Source organism: Vanessa cardui, chromosome 8, assembly GCF_905220365.1.
Source record: "Vanessa cardui chromosome 8, ilVanCard2.1, whole genome shotgun sequence".
NCBI classification, from domain to species: domain Eukaryota; kingdom Metazoa; phylum Arthropoda; class Insecta; order Lepidoptera; family Nymphalidae; genus Vanessa; species Vanessa cardui.
The window spans coordinates 542,679-566,961 of NC_061130.1; the positions used below are offsets into that span (position 1 = coordinate 542,679).

Consider the following 24,283-nt stretch of genomic DNA (forward strand, 5'->3'; position numbering starts at 1 on the left):
CTACCTTACAATATTAAAACAAAATTGTTAGTAATTTTAAAACGATATTAGTTTCCAACTCTAATTAACACTCTCTGTTCTATGTTGGCGATAAAAGTTTGAGCTTTTAAAAAAAACGTCGCTTTTGTGAAAAGGTGCGAAGCAGACGAGCTAAGTGTGAATTTGAAAAATATCGATTCAAAAGAAATTTTCCAGTGTAACGTTACGCTCGACGCTGTCAAAGGCTCCGTTGATACCAATCGTACCTGTGATTACTATGTAGTTAGCAGCTAAAACAAAATGTTTACAAATCTCAAATGCTTACAGAGTTTACATTCCCGGTACCAGGTCTCTTGTTGAAGAGAGGAGCATTGAGGACCTCCACAATAGCGCTGACGTCAGAGGCTTCCCTTTGATACACCTAAGCTTATCACTTCTAGTTGAATACGAACCTTATTGCATTAGATTAAGATTGAATTTTCAATGTACAGTGTTTATGTTACTTTGATTATTAGTGGTGTCAACGATTGTTGAGATCAGTGTTTTTATAATAAGGGTTTAGCTATTTTTAACTTAGTTTATCTGTTTTTTTTTTTTTTATATATTGTATTGATATTAATAAACACAGTATTTTTATAAGGATTTAATCAATGAAAGTGTTGCCAAGTATAAAAATATTTTATTCAATTGATTGTCAATCTGTACCTCTATAGACTGTCGTCTGTATGTCGCTCTTTCACTACCAAACTGCTGAATCGAATTTTATGAGATTTCGTATGATGCAAACTTGAACTCCAAGGAATGGACATAGGCTACTTTTTTGCCTAACACATGACACAACCAAACCCACAAAACGCGAACGAAGCCGCGGGCGACAACTAGTGACTTATATAAGTGAGATAGCGATATTTAAAAGTAAGTAAAGTAAAGTAGCAGCCTGTACATTTCCCACTGTTGAGATAAGTCCCCCTCTTCATTTAAGGAGAGGGTTTGGAACATATTCCATCACGCTGTTCCAATTCGGGTTGGTGGAGTGCACATGTGGCTGAATTTCGATGAAATAAGACACATGCAGGTTTCCTCACGATGTTTTCCTTCACCAATGAGCATGAAATAAATTATAAACACAAATTAAGCACAGATATAAAGTGGTACTTGCATGGGTTAGAACCCGCAATCATCGGTTAAGATGCACGCGTTCTAACCACTGGGCCATCTCAGCGATATTTGATCAACTCGAATTCTATAACAATAAATACAAAGAGTTTGTAAAGGATTTGTTCAATTCCAAAAATTGTTTTACTGGTACGAATAAACACGATTGGACGCGAAAGTCCAAATATTGCAAGATCGGATCTTTTTATCTAAATTATAAATCATATTTACAATGGAATAAATAAAAATTTTAACAAAAAGAAAAACCGACTTCAAACAAAACACTATTTTAAAACAAATGAATACGCACGAAAAAGTAATATAAATAATTCCGTATTCAACATATTTTTTAGAGTCCTCCTAAGTAAAGTAAAATGAAAAATATTAGACTACTTAAAAGTCGATTTACAATTATATAATGTAGTTATAATTATTGGTATATTTGGAGCCGGTGTCAGCCACGGTGCCCTTGCCCAACAATCAAAAGAAAGATACGAGCCCCTTGATTGATCCAGTATATTATTGTGTAAAAGGTAATTTGTAAAAAACATATTTGTTGAAGTATTCTCGTATTGTTTTTTGATAGATATACTGTAGGGTTTTATTGGCTGACACCGACTCCAAATATAACAATAATTATAACTACATTATATAATTGTAAATCGACTTTTAAGTAGTCTAATATTTTTCATTTTACTTTACTTAGGAGGACTCTAAAAAATATGTTGAATACGGAATTATTTATATTACTTTTTCGTGCGTATTCATTTGTTTTAAAATAGTGTTTTGTTTGAAGTCGGTTTTTCTTTTTGTTAAAATTTTTATTTATTTTTTGATTTTAAGTGAAGCTGATGTTGACTAACTATTTTTTATTAATATGGATAGATTAAGCGTTCCGTTTATATGAGTCAGAAACTACTTCGAGGACAATTTCAAAGGAAACTTGCGAAAAAAGGAAAAATAGACTTTCAAAAATGCGGATTTAATACGTCATGCGGCGTAAACTACAAGGTACCACCCTCGAAAGAGGTGTAATCGACCTCAGTAAAAAACTTTGCAAAAGAGCTATTATATGTCGTACATCATATGACATCACATCATATGCACAAAATTTGATTAAAGACAGTAAGAAATTCTGCCCCAAATCGCACCATTACTGTAAGCTGTTTAGGAGTTCCGTCAATACATAGTATAAAACAAAGTCACTTTTTCTGTCCCTATATCTTTAAAACTACGCAACTGATTTTAATGCGGTTTTTTTTAATAGATAGTGTGATTCAAGGGGAAGGTTTGTGTATATAATACATGAACAATATAGGAAAGAAACACTGACAATTTTAGAAGTTTGCAATGTGATGTCGTAAATAAACAAATTCTTTAGTATATTTAGTATCAGTATTGCATCCGTGAGAAGTCGGGGCGGGTCGCTAGTTGATTATAATATTCGATTATGACAATTACATGAACATAACCACGTTCCGGAAGGTGATTCAAATATCCAAGTAACCCATAAATAAAAGATTCGACCGAGTATTGCTAACGTGCTCCTCAGAATTGTTCCGTTCCCTCCCGTTCCCTTAATTTGTCATGGATCCTGTGCTCAGAACCTTACCAAATTTTCACCAAACTACGCTTAAAGTATATCCTTTATAATAAAAAAAGAATAATCAAAATTATGCCAACCAATTTGGAGTTATTCACCTATTTGTCGCGCATATACATAAGGCAAATTTAAGACTTATGTCGTTTTCATACGGATACCATCATCGGAAAAAAATAAAAAAAAAAATGGGACCCCACGGGAAGCACTACCTTTCAAACAAAAAAAAAATTATCAAAATCGGTCCACCCAGTAAAAAGTTATGAGGTAACAAACATAAAAAAAAAAAAAAAAAAAAAAAAAAAAAAAAAAAAATACAGACGAATTGATAACCTCCTCCTTTTGGAAGTCGGTTGAAAACATCGTTTGGATTCAGCGCTGAGGTTGAGAATTTGATTTGAAATATTTTTATTAAAGTTATCGATTTCTGATTGGTATATAGACTGTGTATTTTCAAATTTTCTTTCAATTCTTGTAATAGTATTTATAAAAAAACTATTAATAGTATTTTTTTGGATGGAATCTAAGTAAATATTATATATTATTTTGTTGTTAGTTTTTAAATGTCACAGTAAAATTGTAAATACGTAGATTACAATCTAGCTGGAGAGATTGTGAGCTGTCGAAAGATGAGTTGTTAAAACGTAATCGAAATTTTAAAAATTATCGAAATTGTATATGTTTTACTGTAAGTTGAATAAACGTTCACAGTCTTTCAATAGCCTACAACTGTGCGAGATAGATTATAATCTAACGATATTTACAATTTTACGGAGAGATATATAAATAAAACTCATCAATTTATATTCATAAAAGAAGCGCTTATCGATTTTAAAACCCTGCGAACATAAAAGTACATAATATGTATATATATTTGTCTTTATTTATAGATAAATTCAATCATATAATTAGTCTTGATTTCATGTATTTTATCCAAGAATAGAAGATGTTTTAGCGATGACACTTTTGAACATAGGGCATACATAAACAACTTACCTATAACTGTGATCTTTTGTTTAGGAATAGAACTTCCTATTTTAAATCAAAAATCAATTTTATTCAATTAAACTTCACAATGAAGCGTTTTTGAATCGTCGATTATTAAATACTACCACCGTTTCGGAAAGCAGCCTCTTTTTCATAAATATTTAAAACTGTTTTCAGGTAAACCATACTGTGAGGAGAAATACTAGCTTTAAAATTTTCTACTCCAGTTTCATAGCCTATCAGAGTCCCTTCATCAATCAGCTGAAGTATACTGAACGATGTTTTTGTTTCAGCTCCGGCTTGACAATCGGCGCGATGAGCGAGGGGCCCAGGGGGAGTAGGCGCATCCCCACCCCTATGCCCCCTCCCAAGGAGCAACCTAACAGGTACGTTCAAATAAAAATTGATAAGCCTTGCAGTTTTGGACATTTGACTGTTTATAAAGAGACATGTAAAGTTTATTTTTTGTCCAAACAATGGGGAAGAGAATATGTACAATTAGCATTCTTATTCTAATGAGCGAATAGTGTGTACATAGTTTTCATGAATCCATACCTCCGAGGTCCCGGTTCGATTCCCGGCAGTCGATGCACAAAAAGTTCATTAGTTTTCTATCTAGTCTTGGTCTTTATGGTACCCTATGGGTGTTTATGGGGCCATCGTTACATCTGATATTCTATAACACAAGTACTTTAGCTACTGACATTAGGATGGGTAATGTACGTGATGTTGTCCAATATTTAATATATTCTTGCTGTTGACATAATTGGTTATGAAACTCCTACATGACTATACATTTATATCTGTTAAAACAACAATGCATTTAAAACAATCGTTTATTTTATTTTTTTATATGACACGGACGATCGTTAAGTAAGCGATACGCTTGAAATTTAATAGTATTGTATAAAACTCATCCCTGGTTCTGGCACACGTGCGCGCAGACTTGTATCTCTATGGTCACGTTCATCAGTCGAAAGAGTTTAATTACTTTGAATTTCGTTTATCATATCAGTAGCCAGATTTAGTTGTAATTTTGTTTTATGAAGGTATAAAGGTTGCTTGTGATTTGTTTTATTTTTAATTATAGCCAATTTTAAATTCGTTTAGTGATTTTTTAAACTCGCATAGCCAGATTTATTGCAATTTTAGTTTAATAGTTTCATTAACATTCATGTACTGCAGTGTTGTAAAAAATACTGAGTCAAAAATTTAAGTCATTTTATTATTAAAAATCAGATTTTTTCATAATTTTGATTTGAAAACAAATCATTTTTTTTTCCAACTACATTAACCATGAAAATTTGTCATGTAGCCTACCTTTCGGCAAATGTATGAACGGATTTTACGAAACGTCTAAGGTTACCTTAGAGGGTGTTGAAAGTTTGAGTTTTATAAATTTCGGGTGGGTAAGACGCAGTTTAAATTAGTATGATATGATGACTATTTTTTTGACAATTGATGATTAAAAAATTATAATAATTTAAAAATATTTATTTGTATTATAATGCAATAAATAAAGAATGCATAGAAATAACTATTCGATTCAGCATTTTAGCATCTTCAATATCGGGAGCCGTAAAAACTTTGTTGATAGACTTCGCCCATTCTAACTTCGGAATTGCTTCACCAGTCTTTACATTTGAATCGCTATAAAGGCTTGGATCTTTATGGGAATACAAACACTCAAACTTTTGTAACGAGATTAAAGTTTCATTTCAAAGTATAAACGGTCAAGGATTCGAAGGTACAATTGAGATTTTTATACAGGTATTTTAAGATATTCTTTATTTTGTGGAAGCTGGACTTAAACTTGCGAAATTAAATAAATTAACAGTCTGTAAATCTCCCACTGCTGGACTAAGGCCTCCTCTCCCATTAGGAGAGGGTTTGAAACATATTCGACCACGCTCTTCCAATGAGGGTTGGTGGAATGCACATGTGGCAGAATTTCGATGAAATTAGAACACGAGATTAATTATAAAAACAAATTAAGCACATATATCAAGTGGTGCTTGCCTGGGCTTGAACCTGAAATCTTCGGTTAAGATGCACGCATTCTAACCACTGGGCCATCTCAGCTCCAATTAAAATAATTTAGACCAATAAGAATAAATAGTAACATTGTAAAGAATAGTGACAAAGTGAGGACTCGTTTCATGCGTTAGTTAATTTGCGTATGCGTGCTAGGGAATCAAATCAAAGGATTTGTGCCTCAAGTCTCTAGTATGAAAAAATATAGTTTATGTAAGTATACTGATTTATATAACAAGTTGGTAAGGCTAACCTAACCTAACCTAAGGTTAGGATATTTTTATATTAAAAAAAATCGTATGAAAAAAAGTACTTTGACTCAAAACTTTGAGCTTTTGAGGTAAGCTTTATTAATTAAAAACCTAAATTTGATTCAGCCAAGCAACTTTATTTATTATTTACTTAATATATTTATAATTTTTTCATACTCTTTCATCATTGGGAAAAGGTCTGTTAGTGATAAACATCAATCCTATATCCTCTCAAATCCCTTAAGTTTATTGGCAGTAATCGTTAACATTTGTAATTAACTAGCGACCCGCCGTGGCTTCGCACGTTGTATGTATGTTGTTGTTGTATGTTGTATGTTGTTGTTTTGTAGTATACAAAAGATATGCTTATTTACGACATCGCATCACGTCTAATATTATCAGTGTTTGTTTACTATACTTTACATGTAATATACCTATGTATACAAAAACCTTACTCTCAAATCAATCTATATATTATTAAAAAGAACCGCATTACAATCCGTTGCGTAATTTATAAGATATAATCATATATAGGGACAGATAGCGGTAAGCGATTATGTTTCATACTATGTAATGATGATACATTGATTCCAAAAACCTGAATGGGAAATTTATTCTTCGAAGCAATACATTCATTATGGTTATGATACTAAAAACATTAAGTAAACGCTTCACAAACTCGAATTCAAATCGCACGAAATAAAAAAACCTGTCATAAAAATAAAATTATTCATGCAAAATCTGATCGCACCATAATTACTGGTAATGTATACGATGGCGCGTTTTCGTCTGACGTGACATGAATGAAAGTCATCTGATTGGTTCATGATATTGAAAGGGAACTGATACAATGAGATCTGGAGAGTTCGCCTGATATATTAGGCTGGATAGGATTCGTGTTCAATGAAACGCGACTTAGTAATGATTTAGATTGACGCACATTACTTTAATTGCAGACACAACAGACTGTTGCTAATATGATGACTTACACACAAAGCTAAGGGACGTTTGTGTGTAAACGAATATAAAACATGACTTATGAGCTGAGTCGAGTCGAGATGACCCAGTGGTTAGAACGCGTGCATCTTAACCGATGATTGCGGATTCAGATTATTTTTCTTGACAATTTACGAATAACTGTAATGCTTCTATATTACAAGATGATGTTTGGTACTGCATTACAGTACCATTACTTGCATTATTTGATACTATATATCTATTATTATAATACCACTATACTAAGTAATAACCTATATATAAATTCTGAATCTATAAATGTATATAAACAAGCCAGCCGTTACAGTAGTCGCATATGACGTGTTACATTTTTGACGGGTAGTAACATTATCTTATTCCGAAAGTGTGTTCCATTTGACATTTAACTCCAGGACCGCGCTGTCATTGGTCAAATCAAATAGCGCGCACTTTCCTGCTTCCTGTGACATATTTCCGTCCCTTTTCACGAAATCATACGCACAGATTGTATTAGTTGTTGTTGATATCACTCATCAGTTATTCTACCGCCAAATAACAGTACTGAGTGTACAAATACAACAATACTGAGTGTATTGTTTTGTTATGGTTTGAAGGGTGAGTGAGCCAGTGTAATTACGGGCACAAAGGACATAACATCTTAGTTCCCAAGGTTGGTGGCACATTGACGATATAAGGAATAGTTAATATTTCTTACAGCGTCATCGTCTATGGGTGATGGTGACCACTTACCATCAGGTGGCCCATATGCTCGTCCGCCAATCTATACCATAAAAAAAATGTTTGAACTCTTTTTTTTTGTGTAATACAATGTTATACTATTGAATTCGTTATATTGTCGTCTGCCTCAATTTAAAGAAGTCTCAGTTATTGTAATTACAGAAGACGAGAAATCGTAAGGTTGAACATATTTCTTTAGGTTGCCCAATATTATTAAAAAAATGTTTTATATGAGACTGCTAACAATTTTTAGATCTTTGTTTATGACGTCGATGTATTGTACAATTTACTCGTGAATTACAACTAACATCTACACCGATGGCATTTCACTTGACATGTCGTGAATGAGAATATATTTGATCAAGGTATCGACGGGATTATAAAATGTCGGCAGGAACTGCGTGATTTCATATATTATAGTAATTATTATCTAACCATCACATCTACCATAATATATAACTAGTACTGTTGCTTTGACGGGTAATCCAGCTTAAGCAAAGGCATAACTCACATAACATTTTTGTTCCTAAGATTGACGGCGCATTGACGAAAGGAATGGTCAAGGTAAGACTTTGGTGACTTGCCATAAGAAATTAAGAAAGAAATGTTTATTTTGTACACGGAACAATTAAAATAGTATCTTAAATATCTTGTATTTTTATTACCTGTGTAGTAACTTAATCTACAAAAAACAACAAAAGATAGAAAATATAAAAAGTTTGGTAAGCAATAGTAATCGTGTCCAAAATAGGTGTACCATTCAAGTTAGAAGTTGGGTTCCAAAACCCAATTGATTTTCAATGGTACGCTATGTACATCGGGTGTTATATTCTATTTTATTTTAAAAAGAAGCATATCAAAATTATGGTTAAAAATCAACAGTTTAATGACAAATACAAATGAGATAAGACTAATAGAGTACCAGGCAAGTATAAAAAGCAACAGGTTTATGATAATATATCCGTATTGCACGTACAATTTAATTACATTACTTGTAACTGATATCGATATAAAAACACTGTTAATAAATGTATACCTGTTTTCATTTCACAGCTTAAAGGCGGCAAGTATAATCTATAGCCGACATATTAAATAAACTCTTATAAGTGTAGGATAGAATTACACGATATTATATCGTACGGACAAAGCAACGAAGCCTGATATATATTAGGTGTATGACATATTATTGTAATGTGTATTTGAAAATATTGAATCACTGTCTGGGTAGTTATCGCCTAATTATTACACATAGCAGATATACAGTTCATACAGTGAATATCGAATATAGAATCTAATATATAAATAAATATATTATTATGAATAACTCTATCGTTATTGTAATTAATAGACAAAAATATAACAAATTCCACTATATTCACTTAATTTTCACTAGTGTGTTCAGTTTCACCCGTCTGGATAGGTACCACCCACAAATCAGATAATCTAAAGCAGAACAACGGTCCTTGGTATGGTTATGTTTCGGTTTGAAGGGTGAGTGAGCCAATGTAACTAAGGACACAAGGGACATAACATCTTAGTTCCCAAGGTTGGTGGCGCATTGGCGATGAAAGGAATGGTTAATGATTCTTACAGCGCCATTTTATATTATCAATGTTTTTTTTTTGTTATGAGATTTAAATTTTTCCATAAGCCCTAAAAAAAGTCGAGATGGCCCAGTGGTTAGAACGCGTGCATCTTAACTGATGATTGCGGGTTCAAACTCAGGCAAGCACCGCTGTTTCGTGTGCTTAATTTGTCTTTATAATTCATCTCGTGCTCAGCGTTGAAAGAAAACATCGTGAGGAAACCTGCATGTGACTAATTTTATAGAAATTCTGCCAAATGTGCATTACACCAACCCGCATTGGAACAGCGTGGTGGAATATGTTTCAAACCTTCTCCTCAAAGAGAGAGGAGGACTTTAGCCCAGCAGTGGGAAATTAAGGCTGTCGTTTTTTTTTTTTTATGGCATAGGTGGCAAACGAACAGGAGGCTCACCTGATGGAAAGTGACTACCACCGCCCATGGACATCTGCAACACCAGGGGGCTTGCAGGTGCGTTGCCGGCCTTTAAGAAAGGAGTACGCTCTTTTCTTGAAGGTTCCCATGTCGTATCGGTTCGGAAAAACCGCCGGCGAAAGCTGGTTCCACAAAGTGGTTGTGCGAGGCAGAAAATGTCTGAGAAATCGCGCTGTTGTGGATTTTCGGACATCAAGGTGGTGCGGGTGAAACTTAGAATTTTGGCGAGATGTCCGAAGGTGAAATTCAGCAGCCGGGATTAATCCGAACAATTCCTCGGAACATTCCCCGTGAAAAATTCGGTAGAAGATGCAGAGTGATCCAACATCTCTACGCAAAGCCAAAGGATCAAGGAGATCGGAAAGGGCTTGATCGTCGATAACTCGGGCCGCTCTACGTTGAATGCGGTCAAATGGAAGGAGCTGGAACTGGGGAGCACCCGCCCAGAGGTGAGAGCAGTACTCCATGTGAGGCCGAATTTGCGCCTTGTAAAGTTTTAGGCGATGGGCCGACGTGAAATACTGTCTCGCCTTGCTGAGCACACCCAGCTTTTTTGAAGCCAATTTGGCTTTGCCTTCCAATTGACCGCGGAACTGAACGAGGCTCGAAATATCAACGCCAAGTATTCCGATACTACCTGTAGCGGCTATCGGAATGTTCTCAAATTGTGGAGATACGACAAATGGTGTTTTTTAGCGGTTAACGCGCAAACTTGCGTCTTTTTGGGGTTGAAATGGACTAGATTTAGTCGGCCCCAATTCGAGACTTCGTTTAACGAAGATTCGATTTCAGACACAAGTTTGTTCCGGTTCTCTTCGACGTTTTCCCGAGAAATATTAGCGCGGCCGGTGTATAAGGTGTCAACGGTACTGTCGTCTGCATAGCAATGAATGTTCCCGATTTGCAACAAATCATTGATATGCAGAAGAAATAGAGTGGGTGATAGAACGCAGCCTTGTGGAACACCAGCATTGACGAATTTTAAGTCGGAGCATGCACCGTCGACAACGACCTTGATGCTCCGGTCTGCTAAAAAGCTGGTAATCCAATTGCATAATTTTTTAATTGTCTTCCATGAGTTCGGGACGACGCCTAATGTGTAGGATTGCCGGAAAAGACGCGTTACGACCGGTGCCAACTCGGGAGCACATGTCCGTAGCACGATTGGAGGGATGCCATCAGGTCCACTCGACTTATGAATATCCAAGGAAAGAAGTGCTTTGCGAACTGCACTTTGCCGGAATTTAACCTCTGGCATCGTGGTATCACACCGCGGAATTGTCGGTGGAGACTTTCCTTGGTCATCCAGAGTCGAGTTCGACGCGAAGACAGAGCCTAAAAGATCAGCTTTCTCTTTCGCGGTATGGGCCAATGACTCACCGTCCCTGTGCAGAGATGGAAACGAAGGCTGACAGAAATTCCCTAAGACAGCCTTAGCGAGAGACCAAAACGCACGTGTTCCTGAAGGGAGGCGCACCAGTCTTTCGCCAATTCTGCCAATGTACTCCGTCTTCGCCCTAGCAATCACGTTTTTGAGGGACCTAGAGGCAGAGTTATATTCCTTTTTAAATGCGCTGGTATTTACATCACGAGACGCAGATGCATTAGCCCAGGTTTGATAGCGTTCCCACTTTCGGCGTGATGCCGTTTTGCAGAAGCGACCAAACCAAGGCTGGGACTTGCCACCGATGGGTACTGCAGAGTAAGGAATGAATAGTTCCATACCCTGAAGCACCACATCGGCAACAGAGTCAGCAGCAGCGTTCGGATCATCCGGCGAGAAACAAATCTGCCCCCATGGGTATGATGCAAATAAAGACCGCATCCCATCCCAATCTGCTGACTTGTAGTGCCATACTCGGCGGCACCCAACAAAGCGAGGCCGTGAGTACCGCACAACCGGCACTGTACTCCAGACGAGACAGTGGTCCGACGAGCCCAGAGGGGGATCGACGGTAACCTGATAGCCATCCGGATGCGAAGTCAGCAGAAGGTCCAACAGGGAAGGTGTATGATCCTCCACATCCGGTATTCGCGTTGGCGAGTTGACCAGTTGTGTCAGATCATATGCTAGAGCGAAGTCCAGAACAGATCTACCCGCATGATCGGTGGTGCGTGAGCCGAGCCATTCAGCGTGGTGGGCATTAAAGTCGCCCAGAATAATTATCTCTGCGGATGGAATCTGCTGCAGCACGGAATCTGTAGCCAATTGGACGTGCTCAACCAGTCGGTCGGTTTCGGCATTACCGCTATGGGACCTATAAAGGCACGCATAGATTCGCGGATGGTCATCGCAGTCCACACGCAGCCAGATAATCGATAGGTCCTGTCCTTCAAGGCTGCCGAGGCGTCGAGAACAGATATCATCTCTGACGTAAACGCATACCCCAGCTCGTGGTACAAAGGAATGTTCCAATTTTTACCCAGGGTACGAAAGAAAAGTCGTATCGGCAGGAGAAGATATCTGGGTCTCGGTTAGAAAGAGCAAGGCCGGCTTCGCCGTTTCCAGATGGTAGTGAACGGCGTTGAGGTTGGAGTTGAGTCCCCTTATGTTGCAGAAGTCCACAGCGAGGGTGGTAGGGGTTGCCTTATGATGCCTGCTCCGCTTGCCTCGAACAGTGGCGAGCGCAAAATTGCCCCCCCCCAGAATTCGGAGGGCAGCCTGGGCATCCCTGCTCAGGTGGTGTATGTCCTGAGCATGGATGCCCAGAGAGGGATTCTCCACCGCTGTCGCTGATGGTACCCTCCTGGGGTAATTTAACCATATTCTGCACAACCATCAAGTTTTGGTGGGGAGGGGGATTGGGCCTCCGGAACTCTCACTTACCGGACGAAACGCGGTAGCATAGCTACCACTTTACGCCGATTTTAAGTGAGAGAGTGGTACTTCCCCGGGCGTGCCGGCCCATTCGGCTGTAACCCGAAGGTATACAGCGTGGCACTACCACTTCGTTGTTGTTGTAAAATAATGTTGGGAACTTAGTACAGAAATGAATACCTAATATTGATAAGCTGCGATCAACTGTATTCAAACAATAAAATAACATATGTATGTTATATACTCGTGTTGCGTCGTGTATATAGGATATAATTTCTGGGACGAAGTTATTGTTTTACATGCAATTTAGCACCAACGCGTAAACTAGCTTGTCGTTAGCCGCCGCAGCGATCGTATACAAAGCTATCTGTTTTGACATATTACTCGAGATGACTAGCATTTATCTGCGGCGTTGCTTGCTCACTACACCTGCTTCAAATGCCACTAATTATATTTACTTTTATTGTTAATACTGTAGAGTGAGTTAGCTGGTAATTTGTTTATTATAATTACAATATTACATGAAAGAACAAATAACAATTCCAAATTTAAATTTCCTTGGCAACATGCTCTAATATTTTATAAGTAGCCACAGATTACACAATAAGTATTAATGAAATGTTAAACATCAATTAATCACATATGTGTAAATCTTAATATATTTTTTAAAGTTGATAGAAATACGATCTGGTAATAGCATCGAGTGTTAAAAACAGAAATTAAAAATAATCAGTGGGAAATGTATAGGCTTTTACTAATTATATAACTATTATACAATTAATTATACATGAGTGTCATGCGTTATGGCATTTATCGTATGTGGTTTATGATTAGCATGTAAGGCAAATCCGAGTTCCTATATTCAAACCCAGAGACAACCAAATCAAAAACTAATAGGGTCTTTTGATCCAAAATTTCTTGCTACCACTTTGAAAGTTGGCAATTTTTAACACGTACGTGACTGCTTACCGTGCAATAAGATTAGAAGCTCGAGGAAATAAAGAGAAAATTTGTATACAGTCCATTATCTACATACAGAAATAGAATGTACACACGTACATTATGCTAGTATGTTGGCTTGGCTTGATTTGTCTGAAACCAGATGACCAAGTGACCAAAATCGGACAGGATTTCATCAGCTTGGCTATGAACTACACAGTAATAATTTGGTGTAATAGTTTTATAAGAGGCACATAATCTTTTTCGCTCCTAAACTTTATAGTAAGAACAGTCATTGAAGGCCGATGCCTTGATGTCTAATTATAATCAACGTCTTGTTAATAATATTCAAATAAATTAGGTCTCTAAGATGGTTTATAGCAAGACGCATATATACAAAACAAATTGTCGTCCGCATTTTCGCTTATAATTTAGGGGTTAGTCAAGTAGCCTATGTCCTTCCTTTGAGATTAAACTTGCTTCATATTAATCAAAATCGGTTCAGTGATTTGGCTGTGAATGAAAGATAAACTGACAGATAGAGTTGCTTTCACATATGATATTATAATATTAGTATATATGTTTTAATATACATATTACGTAATTGAGATCACTTGAACAAAAATACTATCAGAGTGTTCTGTCTGTGTGTCATGCGGAACACTTCAATAAATAAACATCGATAACCTTTTCTCATTAAAGGTCTGCATTTGTAAGTGGGTGGTCACCAAGTACCTACGCGCTTAATAAATAGATCATATTATTATAATTATAATTTTTTTATAGATTGCATTAACAATAGATTTGTAAAGAAAAATATTGTTGTTGTACACCTTTTGTTTTAGTAGATTATTACAAACAAATACATACCTAGCTAGCTAACACTATTATAATAAAAAAAATATTTTAAAAATTAATAATAATGTCAAATACATATATTTTTTTTCTTTTTCGTTTTAAACGACTGATCCTAAAAAATAATAATATATCCGTTTGGATACACAAAAAATAGTATTCTACAACATTTGAATTTGGTGAGATAAAATGTGTAAAAAACAAAAGCTGAAACGACAAGAAAAAAAAAATAAGTTATACTAAAAAAGAAATACAATGTAAAGAAACCTCCTTTAACATTTTATGAAACAAATGTCTTTGCCTTTTTACTTTTAATCAAACATCCACAAGGACAAATAAAAATTTCAAAAATCTGTTCGAAAAGAAACGCCTCGTATTTGAGAAGAACCAATAAAATAAACTCGATTTCACTCATAAATTTTATTTTTGTAATAATTAATTATTCTATAAATAATTTGTGTAGCAATCTCATAGCTATTTTAAACAGTAAAAACATACATACTACAAGAAAATTTAACCTTTCCTTGCGTCGACATTGCGACGCCGAGCATGGCACCTAAAATTATATCCTAGTGGCAATTACTATCGATTTAAATAATTGATGTTTGTTATACAAAAGCGAATTGAAGACTATTTTCCTATATGTATTAAATGTTCATGAAATGAATAAGGAGAAATAATGTATTTCAAAGTATTAACGCGTTTTATTTTTGAAAAAACAAAAAAACTTTTTGAAAAACGTTTTATTACTTTGAAGATGCAATTAGTTAGTCAAAAGCCGTCTATTAATCAGAGGTCACATATAAACATATAATTGCTCTATCCTACCACTCCAAATATAACAAATTTACGACATAACGAACACTTATTAGTAAAACTTTCAACCCAAAGCATTTAACGCGAGTTTACATAAAACATGATCAAACAGATGCTCACCCCATACGGGCAGTCGAAAGTAAATATTTTAATATGACGGTAATGCGTTTAAAAAATTAATGCACCTCACATGACTCTGCTGAAGCCGTGCGTTTTCGTTGACAGCATACAATAAACATACGCACGTGTGGTGACCATCGGGGTCCGAGTTACGGAATCCAGCGGGAATATAAAATTGGTATATTTTATATATTTGACTATAAAAATAATATTTGAATTGTGACCTGATTTAAAAGCGTTAATTGCTATTGACGTGTACTTCATACTATGTACTTTATTTGTTTTTTTTATTATTATTATTTTTTCTGTCACAAGAAATAAAGAAATGTTTGTTTAGGACACAGCACAATTATAAAGGTAAGAAAAGTATAAAAAATAAAATTAATTCTGTACAGTTACCTTAATAGTAATTTAATCTACAAAACATAAATAAAAAAGAAATTAAGATATAAAAATGGGTAAGTAATTATAGTAATTGTATCCTAAATAGGTGTACCATTGAAGTATTACCTTAATCGCCCAAAAACATACAACAAAATACAAATGAAGATATAAAAAATGGGTAAGTAATGATAGTAATTATGTCCTAAATAGGTGTACCATTGAAAGAAGTCTTGATTTTAAATTTATGAGTATTTTTCAGATACATCTATTATTATGTGTAGGTGGTAAATACGGGTGCATACCTAATTATTAATTTATAAGGATATGGCGTCGATAAAAGCAATTTATTCGCTTCATCTGTTGTGTTGCGCCCGAGGATGAATGTAAAAAACGCCAACACGTTACGGCATCGCGCTTCTTATTAATAATGTGTGAACTCCCGAAATACATTAATTTTATTTTTTATTGAATACCTCTCTATTGGAAATTTAAAAATTCTATTATATTTTTGAAACGAGCTTTTTTTACACGCTCTTTATTAACTTCACTTGTAAATGTGATTGGTTTTGATGAAATATTCCAGGTCAAATTTCAACCATTTCTGGATTATCGAATTAATTGTTATTTTACCCACAAATTGGAACGATTTTAATATACAAGTATATATTAAGTGGAAATGCATTACTATCAAACGCTAAAATAAATTTTGAAGTTTTATATATAGACTTTTCAATATAAACAGTTTTATTTTTAAATATCCGCTATTCTGGCAACTGTAATAAATTTGGACATACATTCAAATGTAACGTTTGATAAGAAATCGTGCATCACTAATAACTATCTTTTCATACGTAAGTAAGTATTGTGTCGCCATGACAGTAAAATAAATAATTATTTCGGATTTTTGTGACTACATGAAATCCTGGATACATGACGACTGTAATAAGAATTACTACACGATGTGTTGAAGACAGCGGACGAAAACATATTTAGACGCGTAACATGTGTTGTAATTTTCTTTTTTCTGTGGTATAGGTTGGCGGACGAGCATAGGCCATAGCATGGGCCACCTGATGGTAAGTGGTCACCATCACCCATAGACAATGAATCTGTAAGAAATATTAACTATTCCTTACATAGTCAATGTGCCACCAACCTTGGGAACTTCTTAGTTCCCAAGGTATGTCCCTCGTGCCTGTAGTTACACTGGTTCACACACCCTTTAAATCGGAACACAACAATACTGAGTACTGTTATTTGGTTGTAAGAAATTTTTTTATGTGCACATCCAACGCATATAAGATTTTTTTGCAAATTTTTAATAGATAGCCGCATTGGCAAATGGATGAATCTGATGTTTTGGATGCAACTGCGCATAGATATTAGCGCTGGAATAAATATTAAGCCAATTTATCAACATAATATGAGCCTTAAAAACAAGTAAACATGGTGGTATAATTCTATTTATTTATGCGATTCAAAGGGGATTCTTGCCACCATTCCACGCGGTCAAGAATAATATAGTAACTAGTTATAGTTCAAATTTGTATTTAATCATTTAGTAGTATTAATTCTTATGTTAATAAAAATACGTTGTTAATTCTTATCTTCAAAAGATGAAATGTTAATTGGTTTATTTTTAATAAGTTTCCATTTATTTTACTCATGTATAAAATCAAATACTGTTTCAATGTATAAATAATATATATTTCTTAATGTCGTGATACTTACATTAATCCACGTTGCTATATTTACGTCCAAGTATTTTATGATTCAACTTCATACTCGTTACAATATTACGAAGACCACTCAGAATTTCAAAGACTTACCGCTCATCAAATGACCCTAGACTTGACTTCAGTGGAGTCTAAAGTATTGCCGGTCTTTTGAAACACGCTTTGGGGGGAAATCTGAGTGCCATCTCCGTGAGTTGGACAGGGATTTAGAAAAAATAGATTTGTCAAGGCTTTCGTTTTAAATAATACAGCGTATCCTTTAAAAATAACGAGGTTTCGGTCTATTTTCGTTTGTCACGACAAGATCTCACCCATTCTAGAAATAAAATACTATAAGTTATCTTTTTTTATCATTTTATAAACTTTCACTGCAATGTATACTGTTTTGAAACGATCTCTTGTTTCACGTGTTTAAAATTAGACGAATATTTTTAAATATGGAATTTAAGTATTCAACGATCATGTACTGGAGTATACATTATTAGTTTTTAGTGAATCCTAAACAAATCAATGATTCGAAAAACTGCCTAGTTCAACTGAATTTCGAGCCGCTTAACTTATTTTTATATTTATTGACTTGTTAGCCCAAATGGGTAGATACTAATCACTCATCAGATTATAACCACAAAACAGCAATACTGAGTATTTTTATGTTCCGGTTTAAAGGTTGAATAAGCCGTGTAACTACATCCACGAGGACCATAACATCTTGTTACCAAAGCTGAAGGTGTATTGGATATGTAAGATCATCATCCTCCTGCCCTCATCCCAATTTTATTTGTTGGTCGGCGTAGCATGTCTTCTCCTTTCATACCTCTCTGTCAGACGTCATCTCACAAGTTACATTCTTTGTAACACAATCATCTTTCACGCAATCAATCCATCGTTTCCTTGGTCGTCATCTACCTCTATATCCATCCACATTCATGCTCAAGGCATGTAAGAAATGGTCAATATTACTTAAACCACCATTGTCTATGACCATTCGTCAATGTGTTCTAAATTGGCCCGTTCAACTTATTAAAAAAAAAAAACAAAAACAAAGAGTATTTCGTTTTTTTTGACAGAGAAAATAAGTATATATTATTATATCATAATGTCATTTCTAGTACACTGTGCTGTCGCGTCTTACATTACCCATTGAAGCGATCATAAAAGAATCTCTCTGGACAATGTCTTATATTATGGACATGAGATGTATAATGCATTATATCCTTTTGAAATATGCTATCAGACAAAAATAAAACAGAGGTACCCTCCGTTACATATTAGTATGTTTTTGTTGGTACTCATTGACTGAGCAATTTTTGTGTAAATCTTGGGACAGTACTGTATTTTGTGTATATTTTTAATTTGTAGAGAGTTCATTGCTACAAAATATATAATTATAAACATGAATGATAAGAATCAATCAAAACATAGTTAATTGGTATTTTAATATGAGACAAATTTCCATTTCTCCTTGAGTTATCAAATATTAATGTATAGGTATATACTATAATAAATTTTACATAGTATACCGGATTGATAATTGATTATAGCTTCATCCGAATTTTTAATATTTGCTTGACCCGTATCATAACTTAATTTTAATTTTCAACGTGTCAGCGTAACATAAAATAAAAACATTTTTTGGAGCAATTGATTATATCATCTTGTTATTGTGTTAAAATATATGAGCGAACAAACATGTAAATGTTACGAATGATTGATGACTATATAATAGTTAGGGAATTATTGTACTGGACCCAATGATATTCTAATAAACAGATATGTTATATCCATACTAAACAACAGAAAAAAGTGTGCCGCGCCGGGGACCGTTTATTTTAGTTTATTTTTACATTTCGTTAAAAGTAAAAAGTATAGCTTGATAAAAACAATAAGTAAAAGGGATAACTAGATGTTTTACGCAAAACGTATTACTACGTAATTATGATGTATTATAACGTATTAATACGTAAAACAATTAAAGACAAACGACCCAATTAGGACGTTTTCTAGTCTTCACTTTTTGCGCGTTAATAACATATATGTTTACTATAACATCATTGACTGGACCTTACATAGAGACTGGCGTTTCTACCATTGGTAAAAACGGTTTAGATGATGGGGTTTCAGAAACAAAATGATAACCAGACGTAGTTGTAGGCATGGGATATTTTTATTAATTTTTATAACGTCGTCCATTATATAAATACTATTTTAATGAATATTGAGTCGTTTTTTTTTCTAATGCAACGTTTCAATGCAATGGGGCCTGTATTTGCCTAGCTACGCCACTATTTATAAGATGTTAAATACTCAGTTGCATGTAAGAGATCGTGATTGCTATTTTCAGATTAGTTGTCATCGTCAGGATGGCCGAGCGGTCTAAGGCGCTGCGTTCAGGTCGCAGTCCACTTCTGTGGGCGTGGGTTCGAATCCCACTTCTGACAAATTAATTTTTACATGGAATTTCTTAAAGATCTTTTTAAAAAAACTATAACATCACTTTTTAACTGTACTAGACTATACCTGCATATTCCTCTGGATATTTATCACACATTACATACCATACAGTCACTCAATATTTATTTACACTTCGTCCAAAGATCGACAGTGTTAGAAAATTCCAAAAATTCAGAAAATTATTCCTCACGTGAATCCACCAAACTTCAATTTTAAAATTTCTCCTTCAAGGGAGAGGAGGTCCTCAAGTATGGGATATTTACAGGCTGGAGTTATAAACAGCAGTGAACCAGTACCTAATACACTAGAGACAACTATTTAACCAAAACGACTGGTGACGACAATAGACTCCTCTTTTGGATCCGGCTATGCCTACCTAATACCAGCTGACGCGCTTAAAATCGATGATTAAAAAATGATTCCACACACTCCACACTCATGATTGTTCTAAAAAATTACAAGAATTCATAACCAATTAAAAGAGTTCAGAGATCAACTGTCGGCGTTCCTTCAGATAAGTCATGAGTCAACCTTTGTTTATCGTGATTAAGAGATACAATCGTATGTTCATAAATTATATATAATCTAATATATAATCTAAATATAACCTTATTATTACTATATTTGATAAACTCTTATAATATTTTATGTGGTAATTAAATTTAAGTTTGAGAACCGTTGGAACAGATTTGAACAATATGTGTACAGCGTCAAATAAAACTGTTCAGAATGACTTCGAATGAATGAATGATTTATATTTTACAAAATAAAGGTGACAGTAAGCGGTGATATATATTTTTTTATATTAACTATTCCTTACATCGTCACCAAGCTTGGGAACTACGATGCTATGTCCCTTGTGCCTGTAGTTACACTGACTCACTCACTTAAAATCGTAACACAACAATACTGAGTACTGTTATTTGGCGGTAGAATAACTGATGAGTGGGTGGTACCTACCCAGACGGGCTTGCACAAAGCCCTACCACTAAGTAAAATTTTACTTGGTGTTATTATTATAATGTACATAATAAGCATCTATATTTAATTAAATAAATGTAAAAGAAAATCTGTCTGTCTGTCGTTCTTTCACGATCAAACCAATGAACCTAATTTGATGAAATTTGGCTTGAAACCTAAACTTCAAGGAAGGACAAATGCTAACACATGACAACCAATTCTCTAAAACGCAAGCAAAGCTGCGGGCGACAATTCGTATTATATAAAGTGCCCACTTGGTTGTGATTAACATTCACTGGTCACACACACACACAGTAAATTGTCACTGTTACTTTGTATGTTCTGTTCCTGTTGTGGTGGTTTGTCGTACACCTTATTCTAATATTTGCTTACTTAACCTACAATCCAGTAAATAGTAATAATGATTGAAAAGTGGGTGATAATAACCTGAGCCAAACTTGTGCAAATGCAAACCACCGAACTAAATAATAAAACAAAAATTAAGCACAAGTAATAATCGTGGGTGCTTAGCCTCAAACAAGTCCTTTAAGATATTAATGCACTACTGGACCATCTCCAATGCATCTTCTATACAAACATATAATAAAATTTGAGTGTCTATTCGTAATATTAAAATAACTGCTTCTTATTAAAAGCATATGTATGTAGGTATACACGGTACATATACCAAATTGTTTTTTTACAATTTATGTCTGACTTTTTGTTCCGGTAAATTTCTTGAATGGCTGGACTGATTTTGACAGGACTTTCACTGGTAGATAACTAATGTAATAAGAAGTATCTACTTTTATTTTAGAATTATACGTAAAATCACGCTGTAAGGTCCAAATCATGTCCAGTATCACGCGCAGCTCTCGAGCATGCTTCCACTCCACGTCACGTCGGGTGCCTTCCATAAACACTGCCTTATACAGAATTAATTATAATTTATACTAAAAACTGCTGGTCTATGGTTTTGTGTTAAATTCGCACGCACTTGAAGTCGCAGGCACAGCTGGCTTACAAGAAATGACTTCTATGTTATTCTATTTACCAATCGACTTCAAAAAGGAGGAGGTTATCAATTCTTCTGTATTTTTTTTAGAGTTTTCTTGGCCGACACCGGCTACAAATATAACAATAACTATAAATACGTTATATAATCGTAAATCGAGTTTTAAGTAGTTTAATATCTTAAATTTCATTTTACTCAGAGGGACTCTAAAAAATATGTTGAATACGCAATTATTTTTACTACTTTGTGTTACTACGAACTAATCATATTCATTTGCTTTAAAATAGTGTTTTGTTTGAAGTCGGTTTTTCTTTTTGTTAAAATTTTATTTTTTTTTTTATTTTAAGTGAAGCTGATGTAGACTAATTAATTTTTCTATTAATTCCGGGCACGTGAGAGATGGCTTGCGAATGATTTTGTAAGCGCTTGCACCATTCCCTTTCCAAATAACCGACGGCCGAATGACCGAAGTATAATCAGTTACAAGATCGCATACGGGATAAAGATTGTATGGAACATAAAATCTACTTCTAATGCTTGTTGTGAATGTTTCCTATACACGTTGCCATCTTTATTGCTTGTTTGTGTATTCCACGTTGGAATTTCCCCTTGCATTCCTTAATTCCTTCGGGAAATATATTGAATTGCATACAGAAAGTAATTACTGATTGACATCATGATGGAGGTTTAAAATGACGTTGTTTTACTTCTGTGTCGGACTGCTGACAATTGGTAATTAAACTTATGCATTATGTTGTAAGCGATCGTCATTTCTATTTAGAAATGAATAATTTATTTACCTATTTAAAGTCGCAATTTCAAGTCGCACAAAAATATGATAAAAATAAAAAATCTTGCCGAGATGGCCCTGTGTTTAAACACATTGCGGGTTCAAACCCAGGCACCACTGAATATTCATATGGTTAATTTTTGCTTGCAATTCATCTCGTGCTCGGCGGTGAAGGAAAATACCGTGAGGAAACCTGTATGTCTAATTTCATAGAAATTCTGCCACATGTGTATTCCACCAACATTGGAACAGCGTGGTGGAATATGTTCCTAACCTTCTCCTCAAATTGACAGAAGGCCTTAGCCCAATAGTGGGAAATTTATAAGCTGATGTTGTGTATTGTTGCATATTTATATTATGCAAAAGTACATCTAAAATGCTCAAGAGCGATTGTACAACCTATCGCTTTGAATATCCTGACTCGAGAGCCAACTATTCTGTTTGGAATCACAGTTTTATTATTCACGCATGTTCCGAGCGGAATATTTAAAGAATTTCCCTTCGCAGTTTGCTATCTCGTGACTCTGAAAAAGTATCTTGATTTTATAGATAGGCTTAGATTGTATTCTAATTGAATGATTAATACGATTTCAAGGATCTAACCGACTATAGTTATATAATTTAACGGGTTGGCGGTATTTAATTAAGTTTATTACTAATTTACCTATTTCAGATATTCTCAGCATCTGAATTTATCCTTGTTCAATAGACGTTTGGGAATTCTTGTAACTTAAATTATTCGGGGTTTTCAAACACATCTGATCTTAATTAATCTAGAGAAGACCGTCTTATTTAATTAATTGTCTAACTGCCTGTTCTTGAAATTATGACCAATGTCATACCAATAGGATAAAATAGTTAGTTCCCATTGGTTAGTGCTAACGTCATCAACTGCAATTGACCAATGACAAGTGAGATTTAATCAAATTAGTTAATCTGACTTTGATCATAGATTTGGGAAAGTAACCCAGCCGCGCCTGTCTGTCTGTATGTTTGCGATAAACTGCATAACTACTGAACGGATTTCCATGGTTTTTCACTATTAGACAGAGGTATTCACGAGGACTATTCAGGGTTTTGTGTAAATAAGGTGAAATAAGGCTACAATTGTTAAATATGTCGGAAAAAGAAACAAGACATATATAAATAAAAGGTAAAAATGTAAAAGAAAACTTATGTCCACCCGTACAAAGCCGGTACAGGCTGTTAGTTCTTAATATAAAGTTTTGTATAGTATGACACAACTTAGATGTAGCATCGGCAATATTCGTAAAACCGATCACATCCGAATTAAGGACGCTATCCCAAATTATCAATATTTATTTCTGATGTGAATATGATCTTTACGCAAACGTAATAAGTTGTAATACCATATCACCTGATATATTCGTCAATTTTTAGATTTATATGCACTTGCTTTCTCGGGTTGAGCGCAAAATCAAAATCAAAATATACTTTATTCAAGTGGGCTTTTTCAAGTACTTTTGAATCGTTATATAACAATTAAGTGAAGCTACCACCGGTTCGGAAAGTAGATTCTACCGAGAAGAACCGGCAAGAAACTCAGTAGTTACTCTTTTTCAACATTTAAAAAAAAGTACAGTCATGTTAGTTAATACAATTATTTAATCGGAAATCTACAGCGACGAATAGCGTCAAAA

The 24,283-nt window shown here is 34.7% G+C and overlaps 1 protein-coding gene and 1 non-coding gene across 2 annotated transcripts in view; both read left to right on the forward strand.

Annotated features, from left to right (window-relative positions):
- The window catches only part of LOC124531981 (kinesin-like protein CG14535), a 415,871-nt gene that overhangs the window by 40,846 nt on the left and 350,742 nt on the right, over positions 1-24,283 (forward strand). Inside the window, exon 2 of the mRNA XM_047106585.1 lies at positions 4,015-4,107. Within this exon, the coding sequence (XP_046962541.1) occupies positions 4,037-4,107 (71 nt within the window). The 5' untranslated portion in view covers positions 4,015-4,036. The remainder of the gene's footprint in view (positions 1-4,014; positions 4,108-24,283) is intronic.
- Trnal-cag lies at positions 19,761-19,844 on the forward strand. The gene has a single exon. It is a non-coding gene; the product is annotated as a tRNA-Leu (tRNA).